At 48.0% G+C, this 24761-nt stretch overlaps 2 protein-coding genes across 2 annotated transcripts in view; one reads left to right on the plus strand and one right to left on the minus strand.

The window, feature by feature from the left end:
• Positions 1-9788, minus strand: part of LOC310825869 (uncharacterized protein) — a 31552-nt gene extending 21764 nt beyond the window's left edge. Inside the window, exons 1-3 of the mRNA XM_083699721.1 lie at positions 9681-9788; positions 8470-8599; positions 3398-3591 (exon numbers count right to left, since the gene is read on the minus strand). Of these exons, the coding sequence (XP_083555847.1) occupies positions 3398-3591; positions 8470-8509 (234 nt within the window). The 5' untranslated portion in view covers positions 8510-8599; positions 9681-9788. The remainder of the gene's footprint in view (positions 1-3397; positions 3592-8469; positions 8600-9680) is intronic.
• Positions 1-24761, plus strand: part of LOC310826053 (interferon-induced protein with tetratricopeptide repeats 5-like) — a 202848-nt gene that overhangs the window by 28261 nt on the left and 149826 nt on the right. The gene's annotated exons all lie outside the window — the stretch shown is intronic.

Here is a 24761-nt window from a genome sequence, read left to right on the forward strand (position 1 = left end):
ACATAGAACCAAATGAAAGTCTTATAAGTCTTTGAAAGTCTGTGTAGACTATGCAAGTCTCTGAGAGAAGCAATGGGTCAGATTCTTATCTGATGAAAAAAAGCCGTAATGAGGCATCTAATCATAAGCCTGCATTTTTTATCAGAGCTTCTATATTTTATTAAGGCTTGCTTGTATTTAAAATGAGCTTAAAAAGATTTTCAAATGTTTCATGCCAGGCAAAAGACCAGCTGCTTAGAAAAGGCCTTGGCAATGTTATTCTCCTAAGACAAAGGGGCCCCCTGATTTATAGCAGAAAAACAATTCTCAAAGTCATAAAAAAGGGGGAATTACAGACAACTGACCTTGCAGATTGCAAAACACAATTAGGAATGGGCAAATAGTAAAATGATACCATGTGCCTCCCAGTAAAATGAGCCATATCTTCTTCCTAAGGTTAAAAAGGCCAAGAGCAATGGAGAGGCATCTAGCTGGCAGAAAAAGAGAGCATTTTAAGGAAATCTTTTAAAGCTGTTTCTTTTTCTTAAACTGAGAGAGTTAAAAAGGTTAAATGTTGGGAAAGGCAACTGGCTTGGCTGGAGAAGAAGCTTCTTTCTATTTTATTTTGAGGCTGGAAAGGAGGGTGAAAGGGGGGGTGTAAACTGAAGAGGCTTCTTTTTAAAAGCTGTTTTTACTGAGTTCCTTCCTTTTTACTTTGAGAAGCTTTATTCTTTTAAGAGGCTACCTATGATAATGTATGAAATATATTAGCTTAAATATATTGGCTTAAATGTAATTATGCAAAGGATTTAAGAAATGCTAGATTCTTATTTCATAGAGTCATATTGCAATAGGAGACCAGAGGGGAAAATGAGCCCAGCCTCCTGCCAGACAGGAGACGCCATCGAACACTCTTGATATATAGTTGTCAGGCATTTGTTTAAAAGACCCTCAAATGAAGGAGATCTTTCAATGATGATTAACTCAAGATCCTTGAAGATAAAAATGTAAGATTAACTATTTGTTTTAGAAGGCAATAGGGCAAGGAGGGCAAGAGGTGAGCTGGTAATTAAGATTCCATGTAAGATATATTATTACTTATTTGTCATTTATTATATAGCTCTTTGTCTCCCTTATAAGGACAGAAGGAAGTGGGTGTATCTTTTGTGATTGGTTCTAGCAAACAGCCAATAGGAATTTCAACCAGGCTGATTGGACAGAGGCAGCCACAGGAGGAGCAAGGGGGCTGGATTAAGGAAATATAAGTGCTGGCCAGGATGGCAGGAGGCCAGGCCAGAGCTTGGTAACCATATACCACTGAGCCTCTCATTTATTTGTCTGACAAATAAATTATTATTTTAATTTCTCTATTGCTGCGTTGAATATTTCATTCCAGCTAAGCGTTAACCACAAGCAGGGTGCTACAGTAAAGCTTTGTTTTATGACGTCCAACGCTGCCAAAGTATTCCACAAACAGAAGTAGAGAATCCATCAAGAGTGCATATTTTGTGACTTTCAGAGATTTAAAAGATTTATGTTTATTTGGTTTTGCAGAGAGTGCATTTCATATATTTCCTAGCGGAAAAGGCCTGAGAGCAAAGGAGGTGTTAGTATTTCACTCCTCTGACGCTGCATATGAGATTGGTGTAAATCACATGCCAGTCTGGGAAGAGTGTGAGAACGGAAGACAGTCTCATCTCTTCCGCTGTATGTACTATTGCACTGTACTTTTGCTTTTACTTGTTTCTGTTTCTTCTCTCGGAGCTGAAGAGAGAGAATGCCATGATTCCTTTGTCTGTACATAAAAAGGTAAAGGGACCCCTGACCATTAGGTCCAGTCGTGGCCGACTCTGGGGTTGCAGCGCTCATCTCGCTATATTGGCCGAGGGAGCCGGCGTACAGCTTCCGGGTCATGTGACCAGCAGGACTAAGCCGCTTCTGGCGAACCAGAGCAGCGCACAGAAACGCTGTTTACCTTCCTGCAGGAGCAGTACCTATTTATCTACTTGCACTTTGACATGCTTTTGAACTGCTAGGTTGGCAGGAGCTGGGACCGAGGAACGGGAGCTCACCCCGTCGCAGGGATTCGAACCGCTGACCTTCTGATTGGCAAGTAGTGTGTAAATAAATACGTAGATTAGCTCTACAATGTCTCATGCTTCTTGCTGTGTTATGCTAGAAGATTAGTGTGCACGTGTCTTTTAATATATGTTGCTGAAGCGCACTGGAGAAGAAGAGTGCCTTTTTCAGAGCTGCGCTTACTGGAGGACACTCAGAGTTTGGGGGCTGCAGGGACACCCCAGGGATTTTCCAACAGGAGGAGAAGTGGGCAAAACTTCATGTGGGGACAGAAGGGGAGAAGTTATGCTGGCTGGCTGGAAGAGGCTGTGACAGAGACACACAGGGATGCTGCTTAGGAGACACCTGAATCTGTTGCTGCAATGCTGGAGAACTCTCCATGAAATTCAGATGTGCTGTATCTCAAGAGGGATGTCGCAGGGAAGAGGGAACAAGCTTGTTTTCTCCTGCTCTGGAAGGTAGGACTTGAACCCATGGCCTCAAGTTTCAAGAAAGGAGATTCCGATTAAACATCAGGAAGAACTTTCTGATGAATATTAATAGACAGGATTGCAAGTTGTTTTTATATGCAATGGCAGCAGCAAGAATATTATTGGCACAAAAATGGAATCAAGAAGAACTGCCGACGAAAGAAGAACGGAGGATGAAGTTGATGGGCTATGCAGAATTAGAGAAATGAACAGGAAGGATTCGAAACCTGCGGGACCAGAGATTCTTAGAAGACTGCAGTAAATATATGAACTACCGGTATTTGAAAAGTAATTGTGATGAACAGATCATGCTTGTCGGACTGCGAGAAGTTTTGTAAGGTGGATTATTCTAAATATTACAAGAAAGACTATGAAAAGAATTATTAGTTAAGGATAATTAAATGTAATAGGAAATGAAGAAATGAAGAATAAGCGATAAAGAATGGAAAATCATCAGAGGTGTTGACGGAAGTCAGAATACTGTATAAGATGTGAAGATATGTTGTATGATTGTTGGAACTGATATGTTAAAAAAATCAATAAAAGTGTGTGTGTGTGTGTGTGTGTGTGTGTGTGTGTGTGTGTGTATGAAGAACTTTCTGACAGCAGGAGCAGTCCGGCAGGGATAGGTTGTGGACTTTCCTCCTTCCTTGGAGGTTTTTATGCAGAGTTTGGCTGGCCATCTGTCATGGGTGCTTTAGCAGAGATTTCTGCATTGCGGGGGGTTGGACTAGATGACCCTTGGAGTCCCTTGCAACTCTGCAGTTCTATGGTTCTATTGTTCCTTTCATGGACTGTGGATCTTTTGGGGCCCTTGGAGTGAGGCGACTGGCTCTGCTCCCCCTTCCCACCCTCCATGCCTCGCTTACCCTGTCGCTCGGGATCCCGGACAGACTCTCCAGGGTGCGGCTGAGCTCCTCCTGCTGCTCCCGCTGCAGGTCCACCAGCACCGCGACGGCACCGTCCTGCCACGTCCCCTCTGCCCCGCTGGCTCTTCCCGGCTCCTTCAGCATCTGGGCGATGGCCTCGCACAAGGCGGGCGGCAGGTCCTCTCTACCACGCTCTGTGGGACAAGACAGGCAAAATGTGACGTGTTACGGGGAGAGGAAGGGAGCCGGGTTCACTTAGGGCTCTGTAGTGAAGTTGGGAAATCTTGATATGCCAAATAATAATAATAATAATAATAATAATAATAATAATAATAATAATAATAATATTAATAAGGCCCTCTGCCTGGTTCCCTGTAACTTGGCTTCTCACAGCAAGGGAACGGCCAGAAGGCCCTCGGAGCTGGACCTCAGTGTCCAAACATTGGTTCACGCAGGAGTGAGGCATTGTGGGAGAGATAAAATTGTGGCCTTCTGGGGAATGGGTGTTTAGTTTCATGTATGGAAGTGAGAGCGGGACCATAAAGAAGGCTGATCGCTGAAGAATTGATGCTTTTGAATTCTGGTGCTGGAGGAGACGCTTGAGAGTCCCATGGACTGCAAGAAGATCAAACCTCTCCATTCTTAAGGAAATCAGCCCTGAGTGCTCACTGGAAGGACAGATCCTGAAGCTGAGACTCCAATACTTTGGCCACCTCAGGAGAAGAGAAGACTCCCTGGAAAAGACCCTAATGTTTGGAAAGATGGAGGGCACAAGGAGAAGGGGACGACAGAGGACGAGATGGTGGGACAGTGTTCTGGAAGCTACCAACATGAGTTTGACCAAACTGCGGGAGGCAGTGGAAGACGGAAGTGCCAGGCGTGCTCTGGTCCAGGGGGTCACGAAGAGGCGGACACGACTAAACGACTAAACGACAACAAGTCTCATCATACAGCCATTGGTAAATTGGTAATTAACCTAAAGAAATGATTGGTCCCTAACCTGTCCTCCACATGGGTTTTCAAGGATAAAGGATTTGGGAATTCAGATGCAAAGAGCAGAACATCTTGCCCTGGTACTTCGCCTGGGGGCGTTTGACCAGTGAATGGACTTTTGACTACTCGCTGTGTTCTGAACTATTGTTGCTGTGTGAGTATGGTTTTAGCTATTTATATTTTAAGGTAAAGGTAAAGGAACCCCTGACCATTAGGTCCAGTCGTGGCCGACTCTGGGGTTGCGGTACTCATCTCGCTTTATTGGCCGAGGAAGCCAGCGTACTGCTTCCGGGTCATGTGGCCAGGAGGACTAAGCCGCTTCTGGCGAACCAGAGCAGCGCACGGAAACGCCATTTACCTTCCCGCCGGAGTGGTACCTATTTATCTACTTGTACTTTGACGTGCTTTCGAACTGCTAGGTGGGCAGGAGCAGGGACCGAGCAACGGGAGCTCACCCCATCGCGGGGATTCGAACTGCGACCTTCTGATCGGCAAGCCCAAGGCTCTGTGATTTAACCCACAGCGCCACCCACGTCTCAGATAGTTATATTTTACAATGTTTTTATTTTTTGTTTGTAACCTTCTAAGAAACGTGCAACGTTTTGAGCGGCTTGTTCAATAAACTTGGAAAAGGACTTTTTGTCTTTTGTCTTTTGCTCGGGGGGAAGCTAAACTGATGCCTTACCATTTGGAGACCTACCTGTTTAATTTCTGTCTGCATCACGGTAAATGACCCAGGGCTGGGCAAACCCGGTAAATATTGAAGGGAGGGTTCTCCTCCGTCTGGCTTGTGGTTTGCAACAACTAGCGATCTCTCCCCCTTCCTGGCCAAGTCCTGCCGGTGTCTAGGAAGACTGGTCGGGGGGGTGTGTCTGGATATTCCCGCTCACTACAGGCTCCAACGGGCGAAGGAAGCGAGAGGCAAAACTGCCAAGGGAAAGTCAGAGCTGGTGTGACGTGGGGGTTTGTGTGCCGGACCAGCAGCTGGGAGAGACCAGGGTTCAAATCGATGCTCCCCAAACCAGCTGGTAGTTAGATGGACAAAAGCCACAGTTGAGTGTGTCTGAGAGCTAGAAGCTGATAGGATGCTGGCGGCTGAAGCCTCTGCAGGAGAGACCTGATTGATTTCTACTTGAATCTAAGGCTGTGGCCGTGGGAGAACTTTTTGGTGTAGTTGTGTGTGTGTGTGTGTGTGTGTGTGTGTGTGCCTGCGTGTGTTTTATTAAATTTTCTGTTTTACAATTCAAAGCGCCGTATTTTTCACTCCATAAGACGCACCTGACCATAAGACGCACCTAGTTTTTAGAGGAGGAAAGGGGGAAAGCCCCGTTTTTTTAAGGATCAGCTCAAAGTTGCTCAGCTTCTTTTGCAAAGGGAAAAAGTCCCCTTTTTTGAGGATCAGCTCAAAGTTGTGCAGCATCTTTTGCAAAGGAGAAAAGGCCCTTTTTTGAGGATCAGCTCAAAGTTGTTGAGCTTACTTTGCAAAGAGCAAGAATCCTGTTTTTATGGGGTTTAACTCACAGTTCTGCAGCTTCTTTAGGAAAGGAAAGGGAGCCATTTCTACAGTTTCTAACCAGCCGGTCCCATGTCGCTGGGGAAACAAACAGCCTCTGTCTGCAGAACATTCAACAATGGAAGCCTGGGCAAGAGCCAGCAATCGACTGCACATTCGCTCCATAAACCACACAGATATTTCCCCTTAATTTTTAGGAGGAAAAAAGTGCATCTTATGGAGCAAAAAATACGGTACTCCTTTTTACATCCTTAAGATATCAATGACTCGCCTTCTTCTCTTTCCATGGTTCATTTTACATATCTTAAATCCCTGCATATTTTACAAAAACTATACCATTCAGTATTCCATTAACGCATCCATCAAAACTTATTTACACTGTTGAAGTTATCTGAATGCTCATTTAATCTTAAAAAGACTGGAGGCCTTTTTATTAGGAATCATGACAACAGAAATTAAGAAGAAGGTTAGACCACCATTCATGTATACCACAACTGCAGCCAGGATTCTAATGGCGAGAAATTGGAAAAGCGAAGCCATCCCTTCGGGCGAGACAGGGAGGTGAGTCACCGGGGGATCAGGACCGGCTGTTACCCCATCAGAGATAAAAGGCTGTCGGACCCCGCCCCAGGTTGCGGGAGCAACATTGCTGCTTGCTGGAACCTGCCTGAGACCCTACGCCTGACCTTGCCTGGTTTCCTGCCTTGGCCCTGTTGGACTGACTCCTCGTGGAATCCATGGATTCAGGACCGGACCTGGACTGCGTGGCTCGGGTTAACCCCCGGGCCCAGCAGAATGTGTAAATAAAGCCATATATCCTAAAGACACCACAGTCTCCACTGTCCCTCCTTCCGGAGAAAGCAAACCTGGGTAAGCGCTTGGAAACACTGAAATTTCTCTCTCTCTCTCACTCCTTCCATTGCTGTACCTGCTCCCAAGGAGGTCGGTTGCTTTCTGCCACGGCCTCTTTCCTGGGCACCCTCTGGCTCAGCAAGAGCCAACAAGATCTGGATCAGGCAGGATCTGTCCCTCTGTTGCTGCAGCAGCAGGCGGTCCAGCAGTACCTGCTATGGGGAGAGAGGGAGAAACAACATGGCCTCCGTGGCCCCACATCTACAGTTCTATTGTTCTACAAATGCGCAACCTGAGCCCAGGTGGCGAAAGCAAGGGGAGGTGGTTTCCATACTGGGGGCCACATTCAGCCAGGTCCAAAGGCCCTGACTTTGGATACGTAAAACAGCCGTGCATTTGAAGCGAGTTTCTTATTTTATGTGCCTTTTCCCATCTTGCCTTAATTCTGGCAGCGTTATTCAAACAGGGCAACCAGCCTCCTTTTAAAAACAACCCCCTTCTTTTGTGGGAATGTTCAGGGAGGCAGGAGAGGATATGTTGTTTAATAAAAGAGGTTTACTCACACATTCAGTTCACAGATGGATCCCTGAAGGCAGACTTAGTTACAGAGTATATACATGTGGAATCTATCCCATATGGGAATAGTACCTTTGTGAATCTCTAGCTAAAAAGCTGCTAGTCCTATGATGGTAAAGGTAAAGGTAAAGGGACCCCTGACCATTAGGTGCAGTCGTGGCCGACTCTGGGGTTGCGATGCTCATCTCGCTTTATTGGCCAAGGGAGCCGGCATACAGCTACCAGGTCGTGTGGCCAGCATGGCAAACCAGAGCAGCGCACGGAAACGCGGTTTACCCTCCCGCCGGAGTGGTACCTATTTATCTACTTGCACTTTGACGTGCTTTCGAACTGCTAGGTTGGCAGGAGCAGGGACCGAGCAACGGGAGCTCACCCCGTTGTGGGGATTTGAACCACCGACCTTCTGATCGGCAAGTCCTAGGCTCTGTGGTTTAACCCACAGTGCCACCCGCGTCCCTAGTCCTATGATGGCGAGGAAGTCAAAAGAGATTGTGCAGCATGCCTTGTCCTTTTGTATCACCTGGGCAGGTAAGGTCACGCAACCTCTAGTCACATGCAAATGAAGTATGTCCCAGCTCAGGAGGAAACAGGAAGTTTTCTACTGACTGGAGCAAACGTTTCCCTGCATGTCCACTCTAGGAAAACAAGGAATGTTGTACTTGACTGCTATCTATGCGTCACATCCCACATCTTTGCCAAAGGGGTTTGCAAAAAGTAAAGCGCAACTTTATTGCTGGGCTGTGAAAAATGCGCAGCTTGAAAGCTCCTGCCATCCCAGCCTACCGGGAGGAGTGTGCCTGCCATCTCTCTGAAGGATACACTGTTCTTCAGCCTGTTGGATCACTGCATTGGTCATGAATGTTGCGTTTGACCAATCCCTGGGCAGTTTCCTAACAGAATGTCCTCCCCGGAAAGGGGTGTGCCCATTTTCTCTCTGTATGAGTAACAGCTCTGAGCTTGCCTCGCTCCATTTGCAGGCACGCACAGATCAGTGACTCATGAGGAAGCAGAGAAGGGGCTCCTCTAATGGCAGGAACCTGACAGCCACACTTGGGCCCTTTGTCTGAGGTTACATGTTCCCCTTCGCCTCTAGTTGGCGAGAACCAATATCCCATTTGGCTGATCCTCCTGGTTTTACCGCCATCAATCTTCCCGGCACAGGTTTGGCCTCCTGCCATGCTGACGCTGGTCCACTCCCTGCGGCAAGCCGCAGCCGAGCCAACTCCAGGTGCCGGGCTCCGGGTTCGATGGGCTGCGAGTCCCAAAACCTGCAAAAGGAAGCGTCGCGCGGAGTCAGCTGTGAATAGAAGCTGCCTGTCATGATCTGAATTATCATCTAAGCTGCTTGCCTTAGCTGTGATTCCTGCATTGTAGTGGGGCTGGGTCCCTTCCAAGTCTAAAAGTCTATTATTATTTATTTATTTATTTATTTATTTATTTATTTATTTACTGCTTACCTACCAAGTCAGCTTTTTAAGTGGTTCGCAACGATAAAAACGATCCATAATTAAAATACACAACTCCTTCAAGATGTTCTCCCTGTCCCAGAAAAGGAATTGCTGAAACAATTAACAGAAGTGGAATACAAAAAGGGAGGTGTGAGGAGGTCGCGGAAATAAGTGAATGAAAGATAAGATATTGAAATTATTTGATGTGGTTTTAAACTGTTTTTGTTTTGTTTTGTTAGTTTAATGTTAGTGTTATGTAGTGTCTTTGTATTGTATTGTATTGTTCTTCTTTTTTGTAGTGTTTAAATTGTTGGAAAAGTAATAAATATTATTTTAAAAAACACACAAGATGTTCTCCCTGTCCCAAGCAATGGCTTGCTTGCGTAGGCCACCCTGCACCCTCCCGGGGAGACCTGGGGAGACCCACCAAGGCCACCCGCCCATGGGCTTGTTGGGAAACTGTGTACGTGCAGCTACTCACACAGAGTCAGTTAAGGTTTGGCACACAGCCAGAAGGCAATCTGAAGGAGTAAGTCTGCCTGGTGATAACAGAGGCATGGAGACAGCTCCCTGATTGGTCAAGCTCTCTCAAGGGAGTGATAATTAATGGCTTACTAACTGGAATGTGTTAGTTCAGAGCTCAGTGTTCAGAGTTTTGTGTGTCAGTGTAGGAGTTGAGAGTCGTGTCAGAGAGAGCTAGCTAAAGATCCGTGTTCTGTTCCTGTAAATAGTCCACTGTATATAATAAACACCTAACTACAAGTTCCTGGTTCCTGCTTCATCTATCCTGTCTGCAGCCAAGTCGCCAGTTGCTTTCGTGGATTCTGCTAGGCCTGGCTAAGGTCCCGCAACTAGACAGAAAGTTGCAAAACACCAAATAGGTTTTGCCAATAGGGCTCACCTTTCTCCCAAGAACAGCTCTATCACAAGCAGAGCAGCTGGGAACGATGCCTCCTGGTGGACGAGCTCCGTCTGTGCGTGCAGATGTAACAGTTGGCGTGAGGTTTCTGGGTTGCTGCAGAGAGGGGGGGCAGCATAAGGGATCCATTAGCTCATTGTTGCCTGCACTGACTGGCAGCGGCTCTAATAATAATAATAATAATAATAATAATAATAATAATAATAATAATAATTTATTTGTACCCTTCCCATCTGACTGGGTCTCCCCAGCCACTCTGGGCGGCTTTCACAGAGACCAAAAATGCACTAAAATGTCATACATTAAAAACTTCCCTGAAAAGGGCTGCCTTAAGATGTCTTCTGAATGTCAGGTAGTTGTTTATCGCTTTGACATCTGATGGGAGGGCGTTCCACAGGGCGGGCGCCACCACCGAGAAGCCTCTCTGCCTGGTTCCTTGTAGCTTTGCTTTTCGCAATGAGGAAACTGCCAGAAGGCCCTCGGAGCTGGACCTGAGTGTCCGGGCAGAACGATTGGGGTGGAGATGCTCCTTCAGATATACTGGGCCTTTGAGGCCGTTTAGGGCTTGAAAGGTCAGCACCAACACTTAAATTGCGCTCGGAAACGTACTGGGAGCCAATGTAGGTCTTTCAAGACTGGTGTTATGTGGTCTCGGCGTCCGTCCCCAGTCACCAGTCTAGCTGCCGTATTCTGGATTAGTTGTAGTTTCCGGGTCACCTTCCAAGGTAGCCCCACGTAGAGCGCATTGCAGTAATCCAAGCAAGAGATAACCAGAGCATGCACCACTCTGGCAAGACAGTCTGCGGGCAGGTAGGGTCTCATCCTGCATCCCAGATGGAGCTGGCAGACAGCTGCCCTGGACACAGAATTGACCTGCGCCTCCATGGACAGATGTGAGTCCAAAATGACTCCCAGGCTGCGCACCTGGTCTTTCAGGAGCACAGTTACCCCATTCAGGACCAGGGAATCCTCCACACCTGCCTGTCTCCTGTCCCCCAAAAACAGTACAGTGGTGCCTCGCAAGACGAAATTAATTCGTTCCGCGAGTCTCTTCGTCTTGCGGTTTTTTCGTCTTGTGAAGCACCCCTATTAGCGGCTTAGCAGATTAGAAAAAGGGGGGGAAAGGAAAAAAATTGCAAGAACTCGCAAGACGTTTTCATCTTGTGAAGCAAGCCCATAGGGAAATTTGTCTTGCGAAGCACCTCAAAAGACGGAAAACTCTTTCGTCTAGCGAGTTTTTCGTCTTGCGAGGCATTCGTCTTGCGGGGCACCACTGTACTTCTGTCTTGTCAGGATTCAACCTCAATCCATTAGCCGCCATCCATCCTCCAACCGCCTCCAGGCACTCACTCTCCAAGTTTTCATGGGGGGCCTTTCCCAGCCCAAACGGGAGATGCCATTTCGGATCGAACCTGTGACCTTCTGCATGGGCCGCTGGCGCTCTGCCACTGAGCTATGGGCCTCTAATTAATGGGAAGGCAAGTCAGGGCCTTGATCCATCTCGCTCTGTATTTTCTATATCGGCTGGAAGGCTCAGTACAGTTGTCCCTGAAATATAAGCCTGGGACGCCTCTTTCTCTCTAGTTCCATGCCTTGAGGAGATGTTTTGCATGCATCGAGGCTGCACCAACAGGGACGCAGGTGGCGCTGTGGGTTAAACCACAGAGCCCAGTGCTTGCCGATCAGAATCCCCGCGAGTTTGAATCCCTGCGACAGGGTGTGCTCCCGTTGCTCGTTCCCTGCTCCTGCCAATCTAGCAGTTCGAAAGCACATCAAAGTGCAAGTAGATAAATAAGTAAATAGGCAAGTAGATAAATAGGTACCACTCCGGCGGGAAGGTAAACGGCATTTCCGTGTGCTGCTCTGGTTCGCCAGAAGTGGCTTAGTCATGCTGGCCACATGACCCGGAAGCTGTCTGTGGACAAACGCTGGCTCCCTTGACCTATACAGTGGTACCTCGGGTTACAGACGCTTCAGGTTACAGACTCCGCTAACCCAGAAATATTACCTTGGGTTAAGAACTGTGCTTCAGGATGAGAACAGAAATCACACAGCGGCGTGGCAGCGCGGTGGCAGCGGGAGGCCCCATTAGCTAAAGTGGCGCTTCAGGTTAAGAACAGTTTCAGGTTAAGAACAGACCTCCGGAACGAATTAAGTTCTTAACCTGAGGTACCACTGTAGAACAAGATGAGCGCACAACCCCAGAGTCATCCACGACTGGACCTAACTGTCAGGGGTACCTTTACCTTTACCCAGGCTGCATCAACAAAAGTATTGTGTACAGATCAAGGGAAGTCACAGTCCCGCTCTATTCTGCTTTGGTCAGACCACACCTGGGATACTGTGTCCAGTTCTGAGCACCACAGTTTCTGAAGGGTGTTGACAAGCTGGAAGGTGTGCAGAGGAGGGTGACCAAGATGATCAAGGGTCTGGGAACCAAGCCTTATGTCTGGGACCGTGCTGAGGAGGGCTGCACTGAGGAAGAATGGTAGGAGCCACCCCCTCCCCCTGCATCTTCCCAAGAGCAGGAGGGCAGTATAGATTTGGAACAGTGGCTTACAGAGGGGCATAGTTCAGTAGGCAGAAGCTGGGAAATACTGGATGGGGAACAGCTAGGAGAAGAAACCCAGGAAGGGAGAGGGTTAACAGATTCACAGTCTCTGGACAGCCACCCTCCACTCCCCCCCAAGGTCAAGAAGAGCTCAGAAAGTCTGGGAACCAAAAGCGCAGAGGGTACAAGCTCAGCTTACAAAATGTAAGCATGACATAGATTAATAGGGATGGAGCCTTAATTGGGAGCACTGCCATTCTAGGAAGAACGGGTTCTTTTCCCTCTCGCAGTGATTATTAAAGAATCTAACTGGTAAGATGTTCCTTTCGTTTGATCTCTTCTTATTTAGAGGTCCCGGGCCCTAAGGAAGTCAGATTATCCTCCACCAGGGCCAGGGCCTTCTCAGTGGTGGCTCCGACCTGGTGGACTGCTCTGTCCCAGGATTTACCGTAACTTCCTTCCGCAGGGCCTGTAAGACAGAGCTATTCTGCCTGGCTTTCAACTTGAACTTAGCCTGATCTTTTATTCCCCTTCCTTCCTTCCCCCTCCCCTTTTCATGAAGATTACCCGCTCTGGGATCCCACAGCTAATTCTCCCCTGGTCTCCTCGCTGGCCCAAATAGGACTAATTTAGCCAGCTAGCCCTGGTGATCATCTAATGTTTATTGGATGGATTTCCCCCCTAAACTGATTTTCAAATTCTGAATTTATCGTTATTCACATTTCATACCGTATTTTATGCTGTTTTTTGTTGCATCAATTAAGTGTTTTAAATTTGTTGTTAGCCGCCCTGAGCCCGGTTTTTGAACCAGGAAGGGTGGGGTATAAATGAAAAATTATTATTATTATTTACTGCCACGGGGGAGGAAGCTGATTCCATGAAGCCAGACACATTGTGAGGAGTGCTTGAAGGAGCTGGGTATGTTTAGCCTGGTAAAGAGGAGACTGAGAGGAGATACGGGAGCCATCTTCAAATATCTGAAGGCTGTCACAGGGAAAAGGGAGCAAGCTTGTTTTCTCCTGCTCTGGAGGGTAGGACTCGAATCCATGGCTTCAAGTGACAAGAAGGGAGATTCTGACAGGAAGAACTTTCTGACAAAGCTGTTCCTCAGAGGAATGGACTCCCTCAGAAGATGGTGGGCTTTTCTTCCTTGGAGGTTTTGGAACTGAGGTTGGGTGGCCATCTGTCAGGGATACTTGAGATGATTCCTACATTGCAGGGGGTTGGACTAGATGACCCTTGGGGTCCCAGCTCTACAATTCTACGATTCTATGCAGAAGGTCACCAGTTCAGGCCCCAGCATCACCACAGCAGAGCTGAGAAAGGCCCACTAGATTGTGGGATGTGAAACACAAAAGCAGTCAAGTACAACATTCCTAGAGTGAACATGTTTACACATGGGGAGGAATGTTTGTCCACCCAGCAAGTCACCCTCCTGTTTCCTACTGGGCTGGGACAGACTTCCTCTGCATGTGACTAGAGGTGGGTGTGGCCTCACCTGTGCAGGTAACGACAAAAGCACAGGGCAGGGCAGCCAACTCTCTTTGACCACATGCATCAAAGAAGCAACATCTGCTTAGCCAAAGATGCTCTCTTGGCTTCTTTTTATACTTCTTTAAAAGTATAAAAAGAGTTTACTCGCTCACATTCTGTTCACAATTGGCTTCCAGCCAAGAGAGGACAAAGGGACTGTCTCCTTATGAGATAGTTTCCCAGTGTATGTTACTTTTCTAAGCTAAGTCTGCCTTCTGGGATCCGACTGTAAACAGAATGTGAGCGAGTAAACTCTTTTTATACTTTTATAGAAGACTGTGTCGTGTCTTATCTTTTATGCGTGAATAACTGTTCTGAATACCAGAACAGTTATTATAGAGGCTTTACCAACCCTGAGCAAACACATCCGCTGTGAGATTAAAAAGGGGAATGTTACTCTGCTAAAATTGTGAACTTGTTAACACAAGTTGGAAAGGGTATAATCGAACAATATATCCTCTCCTGCATCCCTGTACATTCCCACAAAGATGACATGGAAAACCAACTCAACACTTTCTGCTCTGGAGACATGTCTCTCTTCCAAACCTCACCTGCCGCCCTGGAGGTGCCGGTGGGTCAGCAGAGCCGCCGTCTCTGCCTGCCTCCTGCGCCGCAACTGCAGGAGGGCGTGGGCGGCTGTGCCCTCTGTGGCCAAGGGGTCGAGGGGTCCCCTGTTGGTGTCGCCCGCCTTCGGTGCCCCAGATCTGGTGAGCAAAAAAGGTTGCACAAAGTTGGAAGGTTCAGGACAGGTAAAAGAAAGCGCTTCTTTGTGCAGCGCAGAGCGCAGAGTTAGCCTATGGAACTCCCTCCCACAGGAGGGATTAGACACATTAATAGTGCAGAGGGCTAAGGATGGCTGCTGGCTATGCTCTTCCTGCAGTAATAATATTTCCCAATCCCAGTTGCTGGAACCCACAGGAGGGGAGAGGGGTCTTGGCCTCCCATCCTGCTTGTGGCTTTCCCGCTGGGGTTCCCGGTTGGCCACTGTGAAAAGAGGAGGCTGGATTGGTGAGGATTCGAACCCTGACCTCCCGGGTTCCACTCCAAAACTCCAACCCTACCCTTCTGACGTTCTCATATCCCACAGCTTTAAGAGGGGACAAGAATTGCTTGTGCAGTTAAAGCTAAGCTGTGACAGGGACTTATTGGGGATGGCTCCCCATCTGTGGAACTCCCTCCTAACAAGGTGCACCCATCTCCCTCTTTACAAATTTGCAAGGAAGAATAATAATAAAATAAAGACATTCCTGTTTACCCAGGCCAGGCATATCCAAAGTACATTTTGGGGGCCTGACCTGTTTTATCTGGCCCCTGTGGCAATTTCAATTTCAGGCACTCAATGTCTGAAAGATGCTTCTCCCGGCAATCTCAGATTACTGGCTGCGGGGATATGCGATTGATTTAAAATGTTTTTAGATGTTCTCAATTTTTTTCAGGGATGCGGGTGGTGCTGTGGACCTGTCGATCAGAAGGTCGGCGGTTCGAATCCCCGCAACGGGGTGAGCTCCCGTTGCTCGATCCCTGCTCCTGCCAAACTAGCAGTTCGAAAGCACGTCAAAGTGCAAGTAGATATATAGGTACCACTCTGGCAGGAAGGGAAACGGCGTTTCCGTGTGCTGCTCTGGTTCGCCAGAAGCAGCTTAGTCCTGCTGGCCACATGACCCAGAAGCTGTCTGAGGACAAACACCGGCTCCCTCGACCAGTAAAGCGAGCTGAGCGCCACAACCCCAGAGTCGGTCATGGCTGAACCTAACGATCAGGGGTCCCTTTACCTTTACATTCTGCATGGACTGGTTGGATGGCAAAATGTGGAAATGGCTTGAGATACCTATTAGGTCCATAAATTACCATATAGTATATATTGAACACAAAAACAGTGACAATTTGTTGTTGACAAAGGACAGCTGGACATAGAAAGGGCCCCATTACCTTCAGGAGCTTAAAAGGTAAAGGCGCCCCTGACCATTAGGTCCAGTCGTGGCCGACTCTGCGGTTGCGGCGCTCATCTCGCTTTACTGGCCGAGGGAGTCAGCGTACAGCTTCCGGGTCATGTGGCCAGCATGACTAAGCCGCTTCTGGCGAACCAGAGCAGCGCACGGAAACGCCGTTTACCTTCCTGCTGGAGCGGTACCTATTTATCTACTTGCACTTTGACGTGCTTTCGAACTGCTAGGTTGGCAGGAGCTCAGGGCCTCATCAAACCGAAATCCAGTCCTGGTCCCCATGCCCCCAGCTGGCCTTTCACACATGTACTGAGTGCACCTGACTTCGTGCTGCGCCCCGGGCAGGCTGGAGAGGGGCAGGATGCTTCCCTCGCGCAGGACGAAATCCACCAGGGTCTCCAGCTCGGAGAGCTTGTCTTCTTTCGCGGTCTGAGACAGGGAGGTCCAAACCGGATGCCCTGCAGTGGGGAGGAGAGAGAGAGAGAGAGAGAGAGAGAGAGAGACCCTAACTCTACATGTTCAGTTGGCAGAGCATGGGATTCTCGGGGTTGTGGGTTTGAGCCCCACGTCGCGCAAAAAGATCTATAATTCTGTGGGGCACAGTGTTTAAGATACTATTTTATCCTCTGCAGATTTATCTTATAGAGTAAGAGAACGAGAAGAGCGTACGTTTAAAGAAGACTGGGAAATGTTTACTGAATATAGGGGTGAAAACTGTGTTTATTTAAAAATGTTGGAAGCGTTCTGATACATTCAACAGTGTAAATGAGTTTTGATGGATGTAACAAAGAATTACTGAATGGTTTAGTTATGTGTAAAATATGCAGGGATGTATGGTATGCAAAATGAACCATGGAAAAAGAAGAAGGGAAGTCATTGATTTAAGGTTGTTTAAATGAATATTTTGATATGTAAATTAGAAAATTTAATAATACACACACACACAGTTAGTCCTTCGAACCTCTTCAAGGTGTTTTTAAAATCAAGTGGCGTATACATTTTGCTAAAATAAAAAATCCACTAACCTAGTCAATCACCACATCTTGGTGGCCCTTTCTCTTAAGCGAGGGGATCTTCTCATGTCTGGACGTCCAGCCCACTGGCTTGCACTTCCCTCATCTGGGTCATCGCTGCCCCCTTCCCCAGATGCAACTCCTGCTCTGCCCAACTGCTGTGCCCCACATTCTCACCATAGTGTGCCTGCAACATCTCAGCGCACAGTTTCCTCTGGAGAACCCGGTATTTCCGCTCCAACGTTGCCAGCACCCCGGAAGCCTCCTCCGCAAGCAGGGTGCTCAGACCCCCAGAGTCCCACCTGTGGCAGAGAGAAGGTATCGGAATCGGGGGACGAAAAGCCAACTGGAGCGTCTCCCTCTCAGCCTTGCAGCTGCGGAGATCCATTGACCTCTTCTCCTCCGATGTGCGTCTGTGACTCAAGCCGAGCAGCCTTGAGGACACATTACTCAGCAGTGTAAACTGCACAACAGATCAGGCCCGAGGCGCGGACACAATACTAAACTACGCATTTATTATACATAAATCAAGACAAAGAAAACATGGCATCTCTCCTTGCCGTCTTCTCAGAGAGAGGCTGAAAACAAAAGCGATACAGAGCGGAGGTTCCGCTCCCAGACTCCAGCAATCTGTGCTGGAATGTGAACAGACATGTGACATGCAATAATCCCACACAACTGCAACTCGGGAGGAGTGTAATCCCAACAGAAGGCACCTGCGTTGCTGTTCTGAGACCTTGCCCCTCTTGCAAAGGCATATATGTGCCTTGCAAGGTACACCCTCTGCTTTGACACTGGCAAGAGTGCGAAAGGCATTACTGAAAGGCATTTTGCATGCTGGCAGTCTCGTTATGGGAGGTGACGGGAGAGCCATCTTCCAATATCGGAAGGGATGCCCCATGGAAGATGGATCACACTTGTCTTCTTCTGCTCTGGAGGATAGGACTCGAACCAATGGCTTCAGGTTACAGTGGTATCTTGGTTCTCAAATGCCTTGGTACAAAAATAGCTTAGAACCCAAACACTGCAAACCCAGAAGTATGTGTACCGGTTTGCAAACTTTTTTCGGAAGCCGAACATGCTCTGTTCTGAGTGCCACACTTCCAATTTGAGTGCCACACTTCCGTTTTGAGTGCCACACTTCTGAATTGAGTGTTACGCTGAGATCTGTCTCTTTTTGCTATTTATTTCACGTTTTTGTTTTCGCGGCTCTTTTTGTTTTTGTGACTGTGTGGAACCCAGTTCAGCTACTGATTGATTGATTGATTGATTGATTGTGTGACTGCAGTACACTGTTTATTGCTTTCATTTTAGGGATCAATGATCTCGCTAGATGGTAAAATCCATGTTAAAATGCTGTTTTAGGGGTTTTTTAAAGTCTGGAATGGATTAATCCATTTTGCATTACTTTCTATGGGAAAGCATGCCTTGGTTTTGGAACGCTTTGGTTTCGGAACGGACCTCCAGAACCATTTGAGTTTGAGAGCCAAGGTACCACTGTCCAAAAAAGCAGAAAGAGGTTTCTGACAGCAAAAGCTGTTCAGCAGTGGAACAGACTCCCTAAGGACTTGGAAGGTAGCAGACTCTCCTTCTGGGGTAGGTTTTTGGACGGCTGAGATTCACGGTCTCTTCCGACTCTACAGTTCTATGATTCTAAACCATTTTGTGGTTGTTTTTGAAAAAGCCAAACAGGATATAAATTCCAATAAATAAAACAAAATAAATAAGGCCGTGATCCTCTACAAAAGCCACCAGGGAAAGGGGGGAGGCTCAAAAGGTACCCACATGGTGCTCAGAGAACAATCTGCACCTAAACATTGTCAAGACAAGGGAGATGGTGTTGGACTTTCAGAGGAAGAGAGGGGAGCTAGCCCCGTTGTATATCGGGGGGGGGGGCTGTGTGGAAAGAGTCTCTTCCTTTAAACTCCTGGGAGTCCATCTTATTGAAGACCTTACTTGGAAGGTCAATACAGCCCAGGTGGTCAGGAAGGCTCAACAGAGACTTCCTTTCCTTCGGGTCTTGCAGAAGAACAATGTTAGACAGCAACTGATGATTTCATTCTACCGGTCCACAGTAGAAAGTGGACCGGTAAGTCCCTACCGTGGACAGAAAGTCCCTACAGAGGGTGGTGAAGACAGCACACGATATCATGGGTTGTCGTTGCATGTTATCGCAGGAGATGTTGCCTCAGAAGAGCGAGGAACATTCTCAGGGGTGACTCACACCCTGGCCAGCACCTTTTTAATCTCCTGACCTTGGGCAGGAGATGTAGAAGCATGATAAGCTGCACCAACAGGTTAAAGAACAGTTTCTACCCGTGGGCCGTGAGGCTGCTGAATGGAAGACAGCAACATTGCAGCTGAGGTTTGGGGTTGGTGGTCGTAGGACAGCACACAGAGTGCAACAAGGACTGAGAGATGGGGGGGAGGGGGCGCGTTTAATCTCACTGTAAACAAGTGGTACAGTGACAATAAAGTATTTCTATTTCTATTTTGCAATTAAAGGCAGAGCTCAGAAGAAGTCTCCTCCATTGCCCTTGCTTGCAAAATTGCTCCTTTTTTTCCTCTCCCTTCCCCGTCATTTCTGCAAGGCTTTTGACAATCAGATGTCGATCATGCGACATTGCAAGACCTTGTGAGATTGACAAGCGAGTTTCCCTGCCCACCTGTCAAAGCTGGCCTGCGAGGATGGAGGTTTCCTGCTGCTGCTGCTACAGACCCTTACTCGAGCGTAAGCCCCTTCCTCTGAGCAGGGAGACCTACCGTTCCAGTGGCTGCTCATCCCATCTCCTGATGCCCCAGCGATAGAGGGGGCTGCTCGCCCTTCCGCTTGCACCCTTCAAGAGACAGAAAACTTCAGGTCAACATGGCTGGGCAGGGACTTGAATTTCACACCAGGGGTTGGGGACCTGCGTTCAAAGCCTTCGTCTGCCAAAGAATTAATGCAGGGGCCAAGTTACTTTCTCCCATCCCTGGTCTGTCCTAAGGGCCTACCTTACAGGGTTGCTGTTGCCAGGGCAAACCCAAACAGTGCCGTAACGTGCTGTTCAATTTTCATAACTCCTGATGAGGCACCATTTACCGTATTTTTTGCTCTATACGACTCACTTTTCCCCTCCTAAAAAGTAAAGGGAAATGTGTGTGCGTCTTATGGAGCGAATGCAGGCTGCGCAGCTATCCCAGAAGCCAGAACAGCAAGAGGGATCGCTGCTTTCACTGTGCAGCGATCCCTCTTGCTGTTCTGGCTTCTGAGATTCAGAATATTTTTTTTCTTGTTTTCCTCCTCCAAAAACTAGGTGCGTCTTGTGGTCTGGTGCATCTTATGGAGCGAAAAATACGGTACTTATAGTTTCTGATCCCAAAGGGTGCCGTCAAAAGCTGCAAACTGTAAACTGTAGGCCACAGAGGACCACCCTTTTTCTGACACAATTTTGTTACTGATTTTCACAAGTTTTACAAACTTAGCTAAATTTCAATACAGGGGTTCCTCGTGATGTGAACAGGATCCGTTCCGGAGCCCCGTTCGCATCCTGAATAGAACGTAAGACATGACGGTGCATCTGCGCATGCGCGGGTCACGTTTTGCCGCTTCCGCGCATGTGCATGACGTCATTTTGAGCATCTGCGCATGCGCGAGTGAGGAAACCCGGAAGTAACACACTCTGTTACTTCCGGGTTGCCACGGAGCACAACCCAAAAGTGCTCAACCTGAAGCACATTCAACCCGAGGTATGACTGTATCTGTTTTTCTTAAAATTTTGACTTCCAAGCCTTACCTTTTTTTGATTCCAGACTTATACCTAACCTTTTTTTTTATTCCTGACTTAAATCTACTGTTTTATATGACATATTTTTATCTAATACAATTATCCTCTATTTCACTTATCATTGCTTTCATCCCGCTGCTCATAATTCGAACCCAGCCCTCATTTTCACTTGACTGTAACAGTTCTTCAAATAGTTCGAAAAGGGTCTCCACGCCTCCGTGAACAGTTTCCCTCTTTTATCTGATAGATAAAATCAGATAAAATCTATCGTCTGGGGGCTGGTGGAAGCTATTGCTCAACAAGATCCTTGGGTTTGGGAAGCCTGAGCTAAGGAGATGGGTGCTGCTGAGCAGGAACTAAATTCCTCACTTTGCAACTTGGACTACTGTAAGAAGATCCAACCTCTCCATTCTGAAGGAAATCAGCCCTGAGTGCTCACTGGAAGGACAGATCCTGAAGCTGAGGCTCCAATACTTTGGCCACCTCATGAGAAGAGAAGACTCCCTGGAAAAGACCCTGCTGTTGGGAAAGATGGAGGGCACAAGGAGAAGGGGACGACAGAGGACGAGATGGTGGGACAGTGTTCTCGAAGAGACCAGCTTGAGTTTGACCAAACTGCGGGAGGCAGTGGAAGACAGGAGTGCCTGGCGTGCTCTGGTCCAGGGGGGCATGAAGAGTCGGACAGGACAAAACAACTAAACAACAACAAGTTTTAACTTTTAACTTTGTCTCCATGTGGGGTTTTTGAAATGCTCAGAGGAAATCTGATTGGTTCTTACGAACACTGTGTAAAAAGTTCTTTTGTGAATAAAACGACCTGGGCTGAGGGGTGGACAGGATTATTATTATTGGCACCTCCTCCCAGAGTCTTGCTGGTCAAGCCTCGTGTGTATTCTATTAATCAGAGTCCAATCCTTCCTTGCTTTGGGAACGCTACATCCCGCGCCCTAGTCTGGCGCTCACTGAAAGACATCCAAACTGATGGCCGTCACTGCCCTCCTGCAGCAGTGAGTTCCATAGCTGAGCTACTCCTAGGCAGCCCGCCTTCTCCCAACCACCGGGGCCCGATCCTGGTTCGGACGTTGCCGAGGCTCGATTCCCGAGCAGTTTCCACCCCAGAGTTTGTTCCCGCTCCTACCTGCTCACTGAAGCAGCTCCTTCTCAGCTCGGTGCGGGGTCTGTCCGCAACCAGGTGGGGTGGTCTGAAAAGCCAGTCCTTGTGGGGTGGGGGGGGGGAGAAGCAAGAGGAAACCGGGTGAGGGGCCTGTGTAACTCCCTGGCCATGCAGGCAAGTTGGCAGACCACAATATTGCCCCCCTGCAACATGTGGGTCCTGCTTTGTCCCCGAACCCCATTAGCTCTTCCACCTAGGACCACCTGTCTACCTCAAGGTGGAGAACCTCAGGCCCTCCGGGGGCAAATGTGGCCCTCCTAGTATCTCTGCCTGGCCCCCGGGACCCTTACTGGGCCAATCCCCTCGGGCCCTCCTGGAGCGCGGGACATTTTGCCACCTGAGGCCAAACGGTGCCACCCAAAGCGGCTGGAGGCGACTCAAGGAAGCCCACTGCACTGGGAACGGGTCTCCAGTCTGCCGCCTGAAGCCACCACCTCACCTCGTCTCCTGCGTGGGACAGTCTCTTGTCTCCGCTATTTCCACGGCCCAACCGTTACCTCGATGTCTCTCCAGGAGAAGCTGGGTCCCCGGCTCCTGAGGAAGTCTTGCCAGGCCTCGCCTGCAGGGTGGGCGTGCGGCACCTGGGCCAGGAGTAGCTCCACATCGCGGGCGGAGAGGTAGCCGTCGTGGTCAGAGTCCAGGAGTTGAAAATCCCAGTGCAGCTAGGGAAGGGTATCTCGTAAAGATATCTATGTACAGTCACACCTCGGGTTACAGAACCTACAGGTTGCGTTTTTTGGGGGGTGATGGACCGCCAAAACCCGGAAGTACCAGAACAGGTTACCGTATTTTTCGCTCCATAAGATGCACCTGACCATAAGACGCACCTGGTTTTTAGAGGAGGAAAGGGGGAAAGCCCCCTTTTTCGGGGGGGGGGGGTCAGCTCCCAGTTGTGCAGCTTCTGTTGCAAAGGGGAAAAGTCCCCCTTTTTGAGGATCAGCTCAAAGTTGTTCAGCTTCTTTTGCAAAGGGGACAAGGCCCTTTTTTGAGGATCAGCTCAAAGTTGTTGAGCTTACTTTGCAAAGGGGAAAAATCCTGTTTTTATGGGGTTCAACTCACAGTTCTGCAGCTTCTTTAGGAAAGGAAAGGAAGCCCTTTCTACAGTTTCCAGACAGATAATCTAATCAGCCCGTCCCATGTCGCTGAGGAAACAAACGGCCTCCGTCTGCAGAACATTCAGCAATGGAGGCCTGGGCAAAGGGCCAGAAAGGGGGCCAGCGAACGACCGCACATTCGCCCCATAAGACGCACAGACATTTCCCTTTACTTTTTAGGAGGAAAAAAGTGTGTCTTATGGAGCGAAAAATATGGTACTTCCGGGTTTTCGTGATTGCACATGCGCAGAAGCGTGCTCTGGTCCACGGGGTCACGAAGAGTCGGACACAACTAAATGATTAAACAACAACAGAGGAGGGAGGGAGAGAGAGAGAGAGATGGGGACATCTGAACTCACCTGCTGCTTCAGGTAACACTGCTGCCCTGCTTCGAGCAACGCCTCCAGGAGCTTGTCGGAACAGCAGCCGTGCCACGCATGGCTCCCAAATACCTGTGAGGCAGAGAGGGCATGTTGTGCGCATGCTTGGTTATCATCTTCCTAAGCAACTCCTCTATTCCGAACTTAAAAATGGAAAGCGTAATGCTGGTGGTCAACAAATGAGGTTTAAAGACTGTCTCAAGGCAAATCTTAAAAAATGTAGTATAAACACAGACAACAGGGAAACTCTGGCCTGCAAGCGCTCCAATTGGGGAACAGCCTTTCCCAAAGGTGTCATGGGCTTTGAAGACATTCGAACTCAGGACGCAAGGGAGAAACGAGCTAAGAGGAAGGCACGTTTGGCAAACCCTCACCGTGATCAACTCCTGCCCGGAAACCTATGTCCCCAATGTGGAAGGAGGTGTGGATCCAGAACTGGCCTCCACAGTCACTTACGGACTCATTGTTAAAACCGTGTTCATGGAAGACAATCTAACCCAGCCCTTTCCCATCTGGCCTGGAAGAGTGGAGTGCGGACTGACTCCAGCTACAAAAGCTGAGGCTGTTGAACAGATTATTGGGCCGGAGTATTGTTTATGAGGGTTGAGAGAGCTTGTTGCTTTTATTGATACTATTGCCGTATCTTTACTTTTAGATCTTACGATTTACGTGGAAATTGTTTCTCTTTTCTTGTTTACGTTTTGATGTGTTTTATTTATTGTTTATGACTTCTGCTATGTCTGTAATTATGTAAATCTTCTCATGCTGTGAGCCGCCTTGAGCATACTTTCAACTATGGAAAGGCGGCATAAAAATAAAATGATGATGATAAGATAAAATCCCCACCAGAGAGGAACAGCTGTTGGACTATGCCGAAATGGCAAAACTGACCAGAAAGCTCAGGAACCAAGAAGACAATAACTTCAAGAAAGAATGGGGAAAGTTTATAATCTATCTGGGAGACTACTTTTAATCAGTTGAAAACATTACCAGCATTTTAACAACACTTGTAATGTAACTAACATGATGGAAATATGGACAGATACAAAATATGGATTATGTACCGTAATAATATGCAGTTGAAAATGTTGACAATAGGACCCATGTAGGGGAAAAGTCGAGGGATTCAGAGAAATCTCTGTAGATGGTTATGTATTTGGTAATGTGGTAACTTTTGTAAAATCAAATAAGAATTATTTCTACAAAAAAAGGGGGGAAAGGGGAGGGACCCAAAGGATCACCTAGGACAGCCCTCTGCGGCAGGAAAAATCACATCTAAAGAATCTCTGACAGCTGGCTATCCAACCCAGCTATAAAGCAACAGCAGCAGGTGTGGAGCCTCCCTGGTCAAGAGCAGTGTACCTGAGCCCGTCGCTTTCCCGTATCCAGAGACATCTCTTCTGGCCAGAATGGGAAACCGAACGCCAGGATGCTTGCAACCATTTGCAACTGTCGCAGGAACCCCCCCCCCCAAATCATTCAGTTTGTACAAACTTCACACACACACACACACACACACCACATACGCTACGCTTCTGTTATAAATTCATAGAAAATCAACCATACATTGGATCTGCACTGTTCCACTTTTATTTTACTCCATGAAGG

This window comes from Podarcis gaigeae, assembly GCF_964106915.1.
Source record: "Podarcis gaigeae genome assembly, chromosome: 10".
In the NCBI taxonomy this organism is placed as follows: domain Eukaryota; kingdom Metazoa; phylum Chordata; class Lepidosauria; order Squamata; family Lacertidae; genus Podarcis; species Podarcis gaigeae.